Source organism: Zootoca vivipara, chromosome 2, assembly GCF_965207765.1.
Source record: "Zootoca vivipara chromosome 2, rZooViv2.hap1.1, whole genome shotgun sequence".
Classification (NCBI taxonomy): Eukaryota; Metazoa; Chordata; class Lepidosauria; order Squamata; family Lacertidae; genus Zootoca; species Zootoca vivipara.
In genome coordinates, this window is record NC_142584.1 from 25,938,167 (window position 1) to 25,955,184 (window position 17,018).

The 17,018-nt window shown below is 44.3% G+C and overlaps 1 protein-coding gene across 18 annotated transcripts in view; it reads left to right on the plus strand.

The window, feature by feature from the left end:
• Positions 1 to 903: 903 nt before the first annotated feature.
• The window catches only part of CEP131 (centrosomal protein 131), a 32,341-nt gene continuing 16,226 nt past the window's right edge, over positions 904 to 17,018 (plus strand). For 7 of the 18 annotated variants that reach the window (XR_015948382.1, XM_035104121.3, XM_060271936.2 and 4 more), the window contains exons 1-15: positions 1,777 to 1,855; positions 4,715 to 4,914; positions 6,292 to 6,386; positions 7,538 to 7,655; positions 8,721 to 8,833; positions 9,734 to 9,847; positions 10,534 to 10,695; positions 11,154 to 11,271; positions 12,352 to 12,471; positions 12,621 to 12,789; positions 14,028 to 14,128; positions 14,357 to 14,539; positions 15,071 to 15,262; positions 15,665 to 15,802; positions 16,496 to 16,621. Coding sequence is in view for 17 of the 18 variants with exons in the window: in XM_035104121.3 (XP_034960012.3) it covers positions 1,795 to 1,855; positions 4,715 to 4,914; positions 6,292 to 6,386; positions 7,538 to 7,655; positions 8,721 to 8,833; positions 9,734 to 9,847; positions 10,534 to 10,695; positions 11,154 to 11,271; positions 12,352 to 12,471; positions 12,621 to 12,789; positions 14,028 to 14,128; positions 14,357 to 14,539; positions 15,071 to 15,262; positions 15,665 to 15,802; positions 16,496 to 16,621 (2,010 nt within the window). In the remaining variant the exon portion in view is untranslated. Of the gene's footprint in view, positions 1,362 to 1,776; positions 1,856 to 4,714; positions 4,915 to 6,291; positions 6,387 to 7,537; positions 7,656 to 8,720; positions 8,834 to 9,733; positions 9,848 to 10,533; positions 10,696 to 11,153; positions 11,272 to 12,351; positions 12,472 to 12,620; positions 12,790 to 14,027; positions 14,129 to 14,356; positions 14,540 to 15,070; positions 15,263 to 15,664; positions 15,803 to 16,495; positions 16,622 to 17,018 lie in introns of those variants that run through there. The other 11 variants (XM_060271937.2, XM_088663000.1, XM_088662997.1 and 8 more) reach the window with 5 other exon arrangements.

Here is a 17,018-nt window from a genome sequence, read left to right on the forward strand (position 1 = left end):
TGGCTGCAATAGGGTTGAGATTACTTGGGGACCAAGAAGTTGGCATGCATTGGCCATCACCTTTGAAAAAGAGATCGGGTAATTATTTGATCAGCTCCATATGTTTCAAGAACAGCCAAAGCCCCCATGAAATATAAAGCAGCCATAGAAAAAAAAGGAGGGGGACGGATACGATAAACTTAAATTTCTTAATTCGTTTACATGGATTCGTTCATTCGTTTAAATGGATTCAGCCATGTGGTTGCTATGACCTAGCCCCGAACCACACGATCTCTGGGAAGGGAGGAATGCGGATCGCATTGCAAGCCAGCGGTCGCTGGTGTTTAGGTCCCAACCCCCGTATGTATGAGCAGCCTGTACTGAAAATGGAAATATATATATATACTTCTGTCGGTTGTGGGAACGGGCTTCCTCTTCCCAGCGCTGGTTAAAAGTATTCTCGCTTCCACGATGCTGACTAGCAACGCGCATGGCGGTGGCTGCAGGAGCAGCAGTCGCCTTTAAGGCAAGAAAAAGCAGCCTGGGGCTTTGCTCTCTCAAGAGGCGGCAACGGGGGGAGCCCTGGAAGTTGCAAATGGGGTTCAGAGGGAGACCCCCGTAGGAAAGAGCGAAGGGAGAAAATACTCAACAGACCCAGCAGGGAGGAAGTGCCTGATCTGGTTGCAGGACTAAGTCGGGGGTCGTCGCCTTTGTGGTGCAAGCCCCTCCTCCTCCTCCTCCACACGCTTCTTCCCCCACAGCCCGCAAACGTCCCTCTCTCCTCGCGGGTCTCCCGCCCGCCGCCTTTCTTGCGCCCTCAACCTAGCCCCGGCGCCGGCAGAAGGACAAGTCCGCCAGCCGGTAAGGAGCCGGGCCTCTCCAAACTCTGGCCAATGCCGTGGCAAAGCGGAGGCGGGCCTCTCCTTCGCACTAAGTTCGCGTGTGCCGCTCACTGTATGTGGCGGCGGCGGCGGCGGCTGCCGCTACGTCTTCCGCTGGTCTCCCCCTCTCTCTTTTCTCTCTGCCGGGCCGTGGGTTGGAGTCGCGGATTCAGCATCAGGGGGCGGGAATTTCCCATCATGCTCTAGGCGGGCGGCCCGGGTGATGAGCGGGCATTGCGTCTGAGAATGACACCAGCGCAGGACTAGGCCCCTACAACATAAAAGGGGGGGAGGGACAACCGCCTCCGGGGCCATTTTTGTGGGGGGGGGCAAGGGTGTAGATAGAAATCCCCCCTCAGTTTAAGGATAGGCCTCCCTCAGCCTGACACAGCCTGTGTGGAAGCGGGGCCGGAGGGGGGCAGGGGCGGCTCTCGCCATCATCACCTGAACCACCAGCGAGAGGGAGGAGGAGGAGGATCGTCCTTTGGGTACCTGCGTGAGGTAAGAGTGTGTGTGAGTTATTTGTGATATAGAGGGGAGCCAGACAGTCGCCATCCTCTCTCTACCCCCCCCCCCTTTATTTGCAGGCTGCTGCACGTTTGCATTGTTTTGCAGAGTCCTGTTTGAGCTGGCTTAAAACCCCAAGCTTTTGCAGAGCCCCTGGCCCTGTAATGTTGCATCTTGGGATGGTGCTGGCTGCTTCTTTGCAACTGTTAAAAAAGCACTGTGACAAGGAAGAGGAGCTAGAACTTGTTTTGGATGCCTTTCCCTTCCTCTCTGGAGAAACAACCCGTTTCTAGTATTTTGGGAAGGCACCAGAAAGGTGAATGTTGCTCCCGATCCTGTCTCTCCAGCATCCCTTTTAGGGACTAGTCTGCTGCTCTGAAGTTTCTCTCCTTTGGATTTTTCAGCGTGAGATCTGTTGTTAAGCGGCATGGAAACAGTGGCCTTCTTGAAGAGGCACCAGCCATATGCAAATACTCACAGTAGTTCAGGTATATCTAATGTAAATAGCATCAGACTTGGGGGGAAATTACATTTTAGGTGCCCAGGTTTCAAGCCCCAATCCCTTCTAAATCCTATCTTTGCTGCATTTGCTATGTTTACTCTAGTAATAAACAGTAAATTGCAAGAACTCGGGCCAGGAGGAAGATGAATTTCAAGTAAGTCTTCAAAAGGTTTTATTTATGTAATGATAAGATGAATTCAAATAGGAATCAATTCCAGTATGATAGTGAGGCAAATAAAAATAAATTCCAGTGAAAAAAATCCCAGGACAAGTATGTAGGCACACTCTGACCATTAAAACATTGCTGATAAAGAATTGGCGAAAAAGGGCCTTGTCCTGGGATTTTTTCACTGGAATTTATTTTTATTTGCCTCACTATCATACTGGAATTGATTCCTACTTGAATTCTTCTTATCATGACATAAATAAAACCTTTTGAAGACTTACTTGAAATTCATCTTCCTCCTGGCCCGAGTTCTTGCAATTTACTGTTTATTTCTGGACTTCACGAAGAACTCCAATTTCTACAGTAATTCAACATGTTTACTCTAGTAAGCATAAGATATGCTTCCAGGTTAAAAGAATGCATCACTGGAACACTATAAGTTCTTTGTTACTGGGTAAATAGGATGATACCTGAAAATAGGGTGATACCATAGTTGACCACTATGAGGGGCGTCATTGAAATTGTGTCGTACAGATGACAGGAGTATTGAACTTTCAAGATGTTCATGAAATGAAAGCAAAAAGTAAACAATGAAACTGTGTAACTATACAGATTGTATGAAGCTTTTCATTCGCCTTGAATGACATCGAATCTATGCAAAGCCTGACCACACTTTAGCAGTTTCATCCTGTCATGTTTGCTGCCTTGAATCTTAACACTGTTTCTCTAATGAAATAGCTATGAGCTGCCTAGCTGCTGGCTTCACCCATATCAATGGGGTGTGTGTCTATGGTTTCCATAGAGAGGTTTGTGTTTATCTTTCCTGGGCCAACATATTTGCAGTTGAAAGCATTTGTAGGGGAGTAGGTGTGTGGATGGGCAGTTTCTTTGTTAAGAGACAAATCAAGTAAGGCTAACCTAATATGATGGGGTGTGTGGGTGTATTAGAAAATGAGAACATTTATCAGAATACCAGTAGATCAATTTATTAGGAGAGGATTGGAAGATGGGAAGCTATAACTGGTAGAATTATGTACCCCTCTATGCACTAGTTTGCTGGGACTAACTGGGACCAAAGTTCAGGCATATAAATGCTCTTATGAATAAAATCTGGCCAGTGTGAAAAAATGCATATGCATATCCTTAAGCTTGGCCTCATAGTCACTTGTACCTTATCCTTTTCTGAAAGGCCATATACTCTTATGTGTCTGGCATTGCCAGGAACTGTTACATCAGCGTTTCTCAACCGCTGTTCCGCGGCACACTAGTGTGCCGCGAGACGCTGGCTGGTGTGCCGCTACGTGCGGTGACGAGAAGGGCGATTTGCATTGTCACGTGCCTGGCGGCCACCAATTATCATCACTGACCCGCCGGAAAGGAAGCCGGCCGGGTCACGACGCGGAGCGAGCGCAGCTCTCAACAGCCACCACCACGGGAGGGTGGTTTTAGACAAACTTAAAGAAGCTGGCTGGATGAGCTCAACCTGAAACTTGCTGAGCAAAGGATTGTGCTAGCAGAGAAATCAGCGGCTTGTGAAGCCTTATTACAGGAGATTGCAACCAACACAGCAATTGGCAAGTGTTTCTTACAGTCATAATTATATAGTCAATATAGGGCGGCACAGAGTTAATTTTTTAACTTTTTTAATGGTGGTGTGCCTCGTGATTTTTTTCATGGAACAAGTGTGCCTTGGCCCAAAAAAGGTTGAGAAACACTGTGTTACATGTTGTCAAGTGGGAAGGGTGAGGGGGGGAAGTGATGAAGTAATGGCTTTTCTCTTACTTGCACCACACTGCTTACGAGAGGTTGAGCTGCTAAGGAGATATTATTGTAAAACAAGAATGGCAGTTCAGCACGGGAGGGTGTAATATCAGGGCAGAACTGGGCAGTCTGTGGCGCACACACACCATGTTCTAACATTGATGTTTTGTATTGTTTAGTGTGTTTGTTTACTGAAAAGTAGCAGCAGGAAGCTGCAAATTTCACCAGAGGGAGTACTTAAATTACATTTCTCCCTCACGCCCCACATCAATCAAAATTACCCTCCCTAAGCTGTTGTTCTTCCTTCAGGGAAAAAGTTACAGGGACCCTATATCTTTCTTCCTATGGTTAGTAAAGCAGAAAATGGCAGGGAGGGAAAACGTTGAGATGTTCTGCTAATCTGATGTTGCTTTTCAGTGGTTTAAAAACAAAACATATCCACTAGACTGTGCATGGATTCCCCTGTATCTTCTAGTTTGGCCATTAGATACTTAGGGACCAGCATTGCCTGATATTATGGCTTTTGCACCAGAAATGCATAGCTGCTGCTAAATTGTTGCATGCAATCCAGATGATGTTCAACTCAGCAAGTGTGTCTGTTGCTGGGGAATTTCAGTTTTGAAGCACATGGCTTCTAAATCAGGTTGCTTGGAAACGATGAGTAATTGCCCCCCCCCCCTCTCCGGCAGGTAATGCCTCTGTTGAGATTGAAAGGTCTGTGTATAATGGTTACATGAGCATCACAGACACTTGCTGGCCTGTGATATTGCAGGTGACCAGTGACAGATGTTCTAAGAACATATTCACAAGAGTCTCCCCTATTCCTTGGTCCATGCTTTAGGTCAAAATAGGAACTGTGGAAAGCAATTCCTGTAGCCAACATAACATCTTCACCTATGTGTTTTCCTTTGCTTCTAGGCCTCCGTTCCCATATCACAATGAAGAGTGCCCGTGGTAGCAGCTCTTCCTTCCAGGGTGCCAGTGCCAATGGTGTGGATCTCAGTCTTACAGGGCTGCCCATGCAAGTGCTTCAGCGCCCAAGCAGTGCCTCTCCAGGCAAGCACATTGCTCGCTCCATCTCCGTCATTACTGAAAACAAGCCCAAGAGGAATATCCTAGTGAGTATTGGGGGATGGGGGTAACAGACTTGCTCTCCTTGGAAGTTTATTCTGTCTTCTAAGTATGTTTTTGGTAAACATATTTCATTTAACCACAAGGTTTTACTGGTTATGCTGTGCATTCTTTTATTCTGTGCTTAGTAGAGTCCACAACAAGAGCAGCCCATGCAAGATTGTTTATTTGTATAACACAAGGGGGTTCTAGTCCAAAGTTACAAAAACCACCCTAGAGCTGTAACAAATTTCAGAAATTCTGAAGCCATTGGGAGGGGGGGGAACCTGCTCTGCTTTTTTAAAGGAAAAAGTGAAATATATGCAATACTTTCTTATCAAACCTAAACTTACATTACTGCTTTAACAATACAAAATGCATATAAGATTCTGTCATTTAAAAAGTAGGAAAAAAATTAAATTGAACATAGAGAGTATAGATTTTGTAGTAAACAAAAGGAAGCATATCATTTGGACACAAACAGTCACAATATTGAGGATTTGAAGTTCCTGTTTTTTCAATAAGATTGCATTATGAAAGCTAGCAACTTTTAGAGAGTACGGAAAGATCCAGGATCAGTACATTCATCTGCCCATCTAATCAGTTTGCATTATCATTGGGTCTAAGATGACAGCAGTTCCTGGTTCTAAATGACAAAGTGGCCTACAGTTATCACTAAAGGTAACTTCCACTGAGTCTCATGAATTACGCAATAACTTAACCCCAGGCTGCATTGCTAAATTGTAATTTCACAGACCTCTGATTGTTGCGTACAGATTCATGCATATGGGATATGTTTACAGAGCAATCACATAACACCATTAAATGCACAGAAAATTCTCTTCAATTTTTTTAAAAAAACACTTTACATGGACTGGTTGTTTTCCGTCAATCCCCACCCCCACCCCTTATATATCATATGGTCAAGGCAACTTTAAAGACTCAATTCATACTGCACTTTGCAAAATAACTTTAATTTTACAATTAGACTGTATCTGCTTCTTGAGACTGAATATTGTTGCAATTATCATAGGGGGAAAAACAATCAAATACCGTATGAGATGGAATTTTTGACAGTATATAAAAATGTGCTTATCCTTTTTTCTTGTAAGTACTGGTTTAATTTTTATTATGAATATATATACTATATATAAAAGCCAGAAACGCACACTGGAACATCCAGTAACAAAGCAGCAGCTCTGAATGCATCCTTCAAGCTGCCTTCTAGGGGCAGTGTTAATGTGTCACCTGTAGGGCTTACCTTTATCTTGGGATGGCTGCAGATGGGGCACTCTATGTAAGAGGAAGCTTTTGTTTCAAGGGCATCCAAATGGTAGCCAACCCCTAAGTATTCAGCATTGTTGATGTGTGTCTTTTTCTCCCAGGAAGATGCAGGGCATGGCACCTCCAGAGCTATGAACAACTTACGAAGATCCAATAGCACGACTCAGGTTAACCAGCGTGTGAACGGTGCCTTTAGGTGAGCCCTAAATAAATTTCTTACTGAAATGTAATATTTTGCAGAAACTAATTCACTCATGCATGTTTTTCAGAACTCTTTGGGGAAGTTGGGTGTTTTTCTTCTTGAGGGTTTACCCCAGAATGAGTAAAACACTTGGTAGTAGGTTTTTTAAAAGTTATTTTTATTGATGCATTTTCCAGTACATATTTGCATACATATGTCATCTCATCAAAGTTTTTCTTTTTTTACTTCCCAACCTAACCTTACATTTTATTTGGTTTGCTACATTTCCTTTGATTATTCCATCCTATTTTCACTCCTTCAGTTCGCTTATCCTTTCTACTGCTGATCATAAATTTATCCGCTCTTGAAAGTTTACCTTAATACCATCTTTTTTCAAATATTCTCCCATACAATCCCACTCATTTCTTGTTTTCTTTTCATCCCAGTTTCTTATTTTGGCCATCATACTCACAAATTCAGCAAATTCTATTAATTCATGCAACCATTGTTCTTTTGTTGGAGATATCTTGCGGCCGCTGTTGCATACAGGAATACATTTTTTTTACTTTCTTTAGTATCTCCGCACCTATTATTGCTAGCAAGAAGTCTTCTAGTTTCTTCGGAAAAGTGAGCTTAAATATTTTTCCCAGTTCCTCATATACCATCTATCAGATTTTTTTTGCATATTTACAGTGCCAACACATATGCATCAGAGACCCTTCTGTCTTGAACACTTCCATGCCAAGAAATTTATTGCCATATTCCATAGTTTTTCCCATGCTGATAACTGAATATTATATCTGATATCTGACCCTCAGTGTATCACCGCGGCCTTTACTAACTCATCTTTAGTTTCCCATTCTAATAAGATTTTGGATATTTTGGATATAATTTTTCTTTTGTTGCTTCCCAATAGAATTTTTTTGAATTCGGATCCCCCTTCCACAAATCCTCTTTCTTTGTCCTTTCTATACATTTCATTTACTTGAAGGTACTGAAACAAGTCTGTAATTACTCCTGGACACTACCAAGTAGTACTACACTACTTGGTAGTAATTTATGGGGGAGAATGAGTTCTCCTTTTGCTCAGCAGGCTGAGTGAACAGCTTCAGGAAATGGACCAAACTCCCAAGTTTTCTGAGTAATCATGTGATTTTGCTTCTCAGCAGTGTAGAGCAGCACGGAGACTTCCTGACTTTGTTTGAAAGCAGCTCAGGTGGAAGAAAGAAACTAGCAAGTCTGAGCAAAGTCTCCCCGGAAAAGAAAACAACATGGAACATCCTGGTAAGGGCAAGGTCATAACAAGGAAGTTCAAGTGGCAGAGGCGCTTCAGATCAATGGAATCCTATGATTTGTTCCATTTGCCTTCTTTTGCTAACACAGACACCTCCAGAAAGCATTCCAGAAGCAAAGGCATCTGGAGCCTTTCCAGTTAAATATTTTGTCACAAAGGATCTAAGCCTTTTGCTTAGCTAATGCATCGGCAGGCCGGGGGGGGGGGCATTTTCCCACCCTTCAAATGTCAGTGTGTTGTCATTGTCAGGGGAGAAACTTTCCCCCATTCAGCTGTCGTTCTTGTTGCTGGGGTGGGTACAGCGTAGAATATGCTTGCATAGGCAGCTGTTGAGGAGTGCTGCACTCTCCAGCACAGGGATATAGCTCTCTCCTTAAAAAACAAGCAGTTGAAAGGCTGTCCACAAGGCTACAGCCACCCCCTGGTCATGACAAGAGGACAGGCTTTCTCCCCACTGACACTAAATGCTAGTGCAGCATTAAGAATAAGATCTGGAGAAAGGGATGCCCTTCTGTTGTAACCAAGCGGCAGCTTCTGTCTAGCACTACAGTGCTATACTTGGAACTAGGGGCAAACTTGGAAGTAGGGGCAAAAAGGTGTTCAAAGGAAGTGTTACTGGAGAATTCAGGTTATGGGGCAGCCAATAAATAAGACAAATAAATAAATAAGTAGGGAGATATGGTACTACTACCAAACTTTTGTATTGTGTAATCTGAGGTAATGACTTTGGCTCCTGGTATGGAAGTTGGATTAGCAGTCATCAGCTGAGGGGTTGACAGCTCTTGTGTAGTTTTTTAACACGGGGTATGCAGTATCAGTGCCCCTGACTGTCACTCCCAGTTTGGAAGTTTATTAGTCCCATCCTGGGACATTCAGCACAGCACAAACTTACCACCACTAGAGTTTGTCTCCCAACAGGCTTTGGCATCAGTGAGAATCATGGTGGGACTGAGATGGATTCTCTGCATGAGTTAGAATAAAAGTATCAGGAGAGGACCTGCCGCATCCAATGACAGTGATTTCCCTTCATGCTTCTTTCTGGTTATGTTGTGCAGGATGAGCAGCCCAGAACATTTCCTGTCCCATCCGGCACTCAAGAGGCCCCTGCAGGCATGAGGAAGAAAGAAATCTATGTGCCACTTGCAGCCAACTTCACTGCAAATAACAGGTAAGAAAGGCAACCAGGTCTAGCTTTTTGAAGTTATAGGTAAATTGCTGAAGTTTGACTGGTGGGATTTGTGCTAGCGCTATTTTTGATGAAGATGGGTGCTGTATTAATTCTGGTCCATAGCTGTTATTGGAGTAAGGTCTGGAGGCAACCATGTGAAAAGCAACAGCAGTCTCTTGTTAGCTACAGGTTGTCATCAAAAATAGAGTTGAGCCAAAATGACTCTTCTTCGTTTTTGCTTTCATTGTTGTTGAACAGCGCGACTGTGCTACATGTGCTTTTATATGGCCTCATTCCTTTAGCCTGTACTTGGTGCTCTCACATTCCAAATTAGGGTTGCCAGGTCTTTGCCTGGTAATAGTGCCTTTTCCTTTGAAAACTCACTGAGAGGGTGCAGTCACCATGTGTCCACTCCACTGATTCCTTCATTCAGTCCGTCTCCTCTTCCACCTGTTATGGGAAGCAATATTTTGCTCCCAAGAGTACAGTAGAGACAATTGATGAAGTACCAGTGAAGCCACAGGGCAACAAGCACAGTAACAGCACTGCAACCTGGTGCCTTGGCACTTTTTTCCAGGTGAATTGCTATTTCCAGGTGAAGACCTGGGAAGCCTGTTCCAGATTCTCTCCCCCCTCCATTATGATTCCCCCCCCTATTTTCTTTTGAACCTTGTCTAAGCAGTTAATGGTTTTCCTGTTGCCCCTGAGATGTTGCTGGAGAACAGCTTACACCATCCCTGACCATTGGTCACGTTGGTTGGCTCTAATGGGAGTTGGAATCTAACAATATCTAGAGGGTGGTGGGTTAGCCACCCTTGTCCTAAAGGTTTGTGATTGAAGTCTGCACATGTTGGTCCACAGCCTTCAATATGCTAACCTATTGCCCTTCTTTCCTACGAGGAGTAACAAAGGTGCAATGGGCAACTGTGTAACCACCATGGTGCATAATAACTACTCCACTGCGGACAAGGCAGCTGCGCCCAAGAGCTCCAACCAGGCCACAACGTCCCTCAAGTAAGTCCTTTCACAGCCATCCTTCCAGTGGGCACCATAGGTTGGTTGGAAGGGGCTAGGGAAGGCCTGCCCAACACCTCAAGTACAGTATGAGCAAGCCATCAGGGGAAATAGTGGTTTTCAAGAAGGGAGGCATAAATAGATACACATGCACAGCTGTGGGAATGAAAACATACTTGCTCCTGAATCTTTTATTTTTAAGCTTCCTTGCTAGGAAAAATTAAACTGCAGTTGTTTCTAAGAGCCCTCATATTCATGTTGGTCCAGAGACTCATGATCCGCACAACTGGGCTGTATATGAGCAAAAGGAGCTTCCCTCATTGTACGCCAAATACTAAGGTTTTCCTTCCTTTAAAACCTCTCCCCTCCCAACTGCATGTTTGGTGCTCATCCCTTGACCAATTCAAGTGCCGCCGTAGATGAAAATGCAGGAGTGATTTAGCAGGACTTACTTAACACTTGCAAAATGTCATTAAAGGGAGTGAATAATGTATTATGTTAGTGGGTGAGGAGCATTTTCTTTCCCAAGGCAGTCAACCAAGGACAGTATCCCTGAGAAAAACACAGTATCAATGCACGCTGGAAAATAGACACGTGTCCATCACTGGGTAGTATGGTATGCTAACAACCCATTGAGCAATCCAGAGGATGCTTCTGACTGAAGTGTTGTTGTCTTGTTTTCTTAGTAACATTATCAAAGCCACTTCCAATGAAGACACTGAGAGTAGCAGCTACATGAAGTCCCAGAAAAACTTTTCCAGCAGCAATATCCTGTCTCGGAACAATAATAACAGCAGTAGCAGTAACCCCCTCAGGAGGCAGGAAGTATCGGAGGAGGAGGCTGAGCGGTAAGCATGAATTTGCTGGCAACAAAAGAGATAACCAGAGGAGATGTTGGCAAGTTATGCAGAAGGATGAGAGGAAGCCTCATGGTAGTTCAGAGAAGGGTACATACTGTGTTGCTGCTTAGCAGCTTTAAGAGGTGCGTTTGATGATTTCCAGCTGATAGGTCAGTCCTTTCACATTTTCTCAGCTCTAATAAAATAGTTCTGGGGCCTGATTTCCTTTCACGTTTATCTAAACTATATCCCTCTGAACCGAGCGTTGCACTTTGTATTGTTTTCTAAGAAGCAAAAAAAAAAAAAAAGAGTGAGGGGGCTCTTTCTAAACAGGAGCTATATAGGCAAGAGCCACTCTTTCAGCTTGGCATCTCTCTCTATGTCTTTCTGCCTGCTTGCGTGGCAGGGTTTCCATTTGTGGCTGGAAAGCCATTTCACTTTTTGTTAACTTCTTTCTACCCGTTCAGGTTCATTAACCAGGTCAACCTGGCCGCTGTGATGATACAGCGCTGGTACAGACGGCACTCGCAGAGGCACAAGGAAGGTGCAGCCCAGCTCGGGCGCTTATTAGCTTCCAAAAGAGAGGTATGTATGGCATACATGCATTGTATGAAGCAGACTTTCACGTTTCCTGGGAATTAAGGAAAACAGTTCTTTGTTCCCCAAATCGTTTTGTTCATTTGGGGTCATCTGGTGCTGTGTCAGAAGTGATATCTCCTCTTCGGACATTTGCTCTTAAGGAGTAACTTCTTATTGGAGGAGCCATTCTCAGATAAAAGGTTCTGGTTGTTAATCAGAATTCTCGGGGCAGGGCGGTTAATGTCGGTTACACTTTTCCAATTCTTTGCCACTCAGCGAAGTAAGTTGCGTTGATTTACTGATATCCATTCATTTGGTCATTTTTTACAGTTCTATGAGCCATTGTTTCAGTTGTTTGGCAAAGACTTGAAAAAAGTGAGTGAGGACTATGAAGGACACTGAAACCTACCTTCTCCCACTTTCAGGAAGTTTTTGTTCATTCCTTTTCTGAAATCTCATCAGATGCTGTCCATATACTTTTCCAGATCTCCACCTCTCCCCCCCCCCCCCGCCCCCTGTGTTCTACTTCCACTGTCAGAAGCAGTATGTCTCTTTATAGCAGTTGTTGGCACTGTGAGAATAGGATACTGGACTAGATGGGCATTTGGTCTGATCCAGCAGGCCTCTTCTCCCTGAATTGGTAGTTTGAAAAGAAAACCGAAAAAAACTAGGTTTTTTTAAAGAGAGATTTGATTTACACAACAGCCCCTTTCTTGAAACCAAATTTGATACTGCTGCTCTGAAACAATCCAAACACTGCTGCTTATCGTTTATCTTTTCTATCAAAAGCTGAAACTACTTCTTTTCCACAACAGTGTGGCTACAGCTGTGCAAAAAGCTATTAGAAAGGCCTTCCTCATCCTGTCCTGTAGTAGCAGAGTCCTAAATCAGTTAATTGTCCTACACCTGAAATGTACAGGAATGTCTGAAATTCTTTTTATTTCTTGAGCTTCTTGATACCTTAATAAAAACATCTCCGCATGTTAGTATTTCTTGCGGGGAGCGGGGGAACCCAGCTGTCGTTTGTACCAGAATAGAAACTGATAATAACACCTGGAAATCCTTTCTGCCTCAACTCCTTTTAAGGAAAGGCAGCAGCAACTCACAGAGGAGGGCAACATGTTGGATTTGCAGCGGAGGCGAGACGAGGAGAGGAAGAAGATTCGAGAGGAGAAGGCGCGTCTTGCCAGACGAGCAGCTATCCAGGTAGGGGCTTGATACCAGCATTGCCTGCCTTGGACATTAAGGGGGGGGGTCAGTTCATTGCTTCGGTTTGTTCAGAGCTTGGAACATGTTTATTTGCCAGTGCTGCAATTGGAGGAGCAAGTGGACTAACACCATTTTTATTCTGCTAGGAGCTACAGCAAAAAAGAGCCCAGAAAGTCTTGGATACGCAACGCTTGGTTGAGGAGGAGCTGGCAGCAATGAAAGAGAGCAAGAAAACCAGAAGAAGAAAACCTGAGAAGGCTGGCTCTGTGAAGAACGCTAGCCCTGCCAACAGCATCATCAAAGCCAACAATGCAGGTGAAAAGTACTGGTAGATTGTAAAACTCTAGGTAAAGATGTCTCCTGAACATTCCTCTAGTCCAGGAAGTAGGAAACCTGGGATCCTCCAGGTATTGTTCAACTACAATTCCCAACGTACCTGTCCACTGTCCATGCTTGGCTGATAGGGGTTGAAGCCCCAGGTTCTTCACTGCTGCAGTGAAACCTCTGTGCAGTTATACTGGATCTAGTAGGCCTACAACTGTCCTATCATTTTACCAGATAAGTTGCAAAATAGTATGTGATCATTGAGACCACAGATTGCACTAGGGAGAACCAAGCACAAAGTACCATGCCAGAGATGTTGAATGAATAATTTCAGAGAAGTCTAGATGCTCAAGCAAGAAGTGTTCAGGAGAAGATGTGTGCAACTGATTGCTGCAGCTCTGTGGATGCTGGGAAATCCTGAGGAAATCAAAAGGGAAGGGCGGAATGGGAATGCAGTAACTATTGCTAAATTGTACATTGCTATGTCTGCAAAATGTGTGTGTTACAGTTCCGTTTCGTTCCAGTAACACACAACTTCACTTTGAAGCTCACCCAAATGCAATTGGTGCTTGATCTGAGCAAGGCAAAGAAGAGTCCATTGTGATGCTCACCTGATTCCTCCCATTGTAGTGCAACTAGAAATCTTTATTAGACAAGCTGTACACCAAGGGTGGGGAGTTTCAGACCTGGTGCCAGATGTGGTTCTCTAGGTCTGTTTAGCCCTCAGGACTATTCCCAAGCAATCCCCCATCCAGACCATGCCACTCATCAGCCCTGCTTTGCACCCTCAAGTGCTTTTGGCTTGTTGGAGGTGTCCTTGGACTTGCAATAAAACCTCCTGCTTCTGTGATGGAGGCTGGAGAGATGGTCTGTATATGCGCTTAGAAATTTCTGAGGTTTGTGTTGCTGGAACATAGCCTACTATAGAAAGGTAAAAGTCATACCACTTGCTCTGCCCACTTTTGCCTTGTCGACATCTACCACCATCAAATAGCCAAAAGTTCCCCACAAGGAGATCTTGACCTTGGGCTGAAAAACAGCCTCCGTTCACCATGCCTTCATGCATGTAATAGAAGAGTTTTTTTCAGCCTAAATCTTAATGGCTCAATATATAGTCTTTTGCTCATCTGTTTAACAAAACAAAACTCTCACACAAACCCACCACACCTGATTATGTTTCTGGGCACTGGATTCCTACCATAGCAAATCCTTTTTGTTGTTATTTACAGATGCCAACTTCCACTTGGCAGCTGCAGATACAGAAGAACATACTGCTGGGGCTTGTCTGTCTGTCCCAGGGCAAAACAAACTACCTGAAGATCAGCCGCAGGTGCCCCTTTCTATTTTCTCATGCTCCCAAAAGCTTAGTTGCTGTTTTCTTTTTTTACTCCGCTGACTTTGCAGTTTGCACAGTTTTCAAGTGCTTTGCTATGAAATATTCTGTTCAGCTTGCGCACTGTACTGTGAGGAGATGGATCTACTCACTCCATTCAAATGAAACACCAGGAATGCACCCTTCTTGAAATCTCACCGTGCATGGATTTTCTCTGTTTTTAAGGATGTCAGCTCTGGAAAGATGGGCAGTGAAGACTTGGAGACTATTATCACTGCAGCCAGCAGAGCACAGTCCAAAGTGACCCTTAATGAGCTACTGGATACCTTAAAGTTGTTGGAGGAGGAGCCAGAGTTGCCACCACAACCCAGGGCCTGCAAAGAAGATAAATACGCTTGGGTAGATGGGGTAAGTGGAATAGATATAGAAATCTGTCTGTCTTTGTCTGTTGTTCCTTTTTCATGATTTATTCTGAAGCTGTTACCCTGAATCAACAACCTCATTTGAGGTTCTGGTTTTTTGTTTTCCATGGCCCAGGAAGTAAAGGACATCCCATTGCTTCTGTCTCATGTTGTGCACAATAATTTGCTGCTGATCTATTGTGACCCACAACTATTTCCACCAACTCCAAATACCTTTGGTAGTATTATTTGCATGTTTGGTTATCCTAAAGAGAGTTGAGGAAATCATCCCCTCTTGAGTCAGGAATTCCTTTCATTGAACTCATGCTAGCATCTGATTTTTAGTTAAAGTGGACTAGAAGATGACATTCCCGGAAAACATGATCTGTCAGTAAGTGCATGTCGACAACAGTTTTACATCTCTCTGATTCTCTGAGTCTATTCTTATCCACAACTCACGGTTGAAGTATATCTATTCTGCGCTGCCATTCCTGTCTAGGTCTAGCATAGATAGCTGGCCTTTTCTCCCTAAATACAGGAGGCTGACTCAAATTCTCTCACTGCTGACAACCTGGAGAAGTTTGGGAAACAGAACTACTCTCCGGGAGTCCCTGAGGAAGGCACGCTGCTCTCGGAAGCCAAACTTCAGAGCATCATTAGTTTCTTGGATGAGATGGAGAAATCTGAGCAGGAGCGACCTAGGTCTGCTGCCTCTGCTTCACAGCGAGAGGTGAGCCCCCGAGCATGAAGTTGACTTTCAGCAAAGATGGGAATCGTCCCTTTTCAATGAATTAAGTGGGTAATTGTCTTCACCTGATGCAACAAAAAAAGAGGATTGAGTTTGCAAGCTCATAAAATTCATATTGAGATTTTGTTGCTGTATGGGCCTCCAGCATAAATGGCTGGTCTCATCTTCCTTGAGGCAGATAACTAGGTCTGCCTCAGGAAATTAATAGGTTGGTTTGTAATCAGTAAAATGTGAGCTGAGTAACTTTAGATGTTCTGTTAAAAGAGAAACTTTTAATAGTAACACCAAGACCTGCATTTCTACCATTGGAGTAGATTGCTGACTGAAGCTGGAGCTGTCTCCCATTCTAACCTTGTTTCCTTATTGGCTTGCCACACCTATCAGGGGCTCTTGTCAGAAGAAGAGCTAGCTCACCTGGAGCAGGCATCAGCAGTTGCCACAGAGGTTACCAGCTCCATCATGAGGCTGAAGCTGGAGGTAGAAGAGAAGAAGAGAGCCATCACATTGCTACAGACAGCACTGGTGGGTAACTAGAGCCTAATCCCTTGGCAGGTTAACATGTGCTAGGAAAGAAGGGGGCTGTGTCACAAAGCACAGCAGAGCCCAGGATTCAGCTACGTTGTGTGGAACGTATATGGATTTAAAGCCTGAGCAGCTACAGGGTCAGCCTGACAGCCTAGGCTTCTGTAGTCTGGTTTGTGAAGCCAGACAGAGCCATCAGTATGGGGGAAGGGAATTAGCTTTGTGGTAGAACAACTGCTTTGTATGCAGAAGGTCTGGGATTCAGTCCTTGGCATCTCCAAGGTAGGACTGGGAGAATCCCCTGCCTGAAACCCCTGGAAAGCCCCCATTAGCCAGTGTAGGCCAAGGATGGGGAACCTTTGACCCTCTAGACGTTGCTGAATTACAGCTCCCATTAGTCCCAGCAAGTATGGCTAATTGCCAGGGATTATAGACGTTGTAGCACAGTAACATCCAGGGGGCCAAAGTCTCCTCACTTCTGGTGTAGACACTGAGATAGATGGACCAGTGGTGTGACTTGGGATAAGGCATCTTCCTATATGCCTTTGTCTGGATGGGAAGATCCTCTTGTCTGAGAGTAAGTATACACGTGACGCGTGTTTTCTTTTCCTTCTCTGTTTTTTGTGGGGTTTAATTTGACTGGCTGCATAGCCCAGCTTATTCTTAACATGCCCTGGTTATTGTTTCCTGCAGGCACAGCAACGGGAGCTGACTGTACGTCATGTCAAAGGGACAGAGAAAGAGCTGAGCCGCCAGCTGGCACTACAAAGGGAGCAGTATGAAGCAGCTATCCAACGGCACCTAGCCTTCATTGACCAGGTATCTTCCTCCTCCCCACCACTCCTTTTTGAAGATGGGAAGGTGAAGATATTAATATGTATCTCCTGCATACAACCCCCTTCCTAGACTCCTTTGCACTGCTGGTAGATCTACTGTATTTTTCTGTGTATAAGACTATTCCCCCCCCCCAAGTTTAAAATTGGAGGTCATCTTATACATGGAATGTTGCAATTAAATACAGTGGTACCCCTACTTACGAATTTAATGCGTTCCGAACGCACATTCGTAAGTCGAAAAAAATTGTAAGTCGAATCCCATAGGAATGCATTGGGAGAGATAAAATCGTAATTTGAAGCAACGCTATCTAAAAATTCGTAAGTAGAAAAAATCCTATCTAAACCGCATCCAAGATGACGGACGGAGCTCCGGTCGTAAG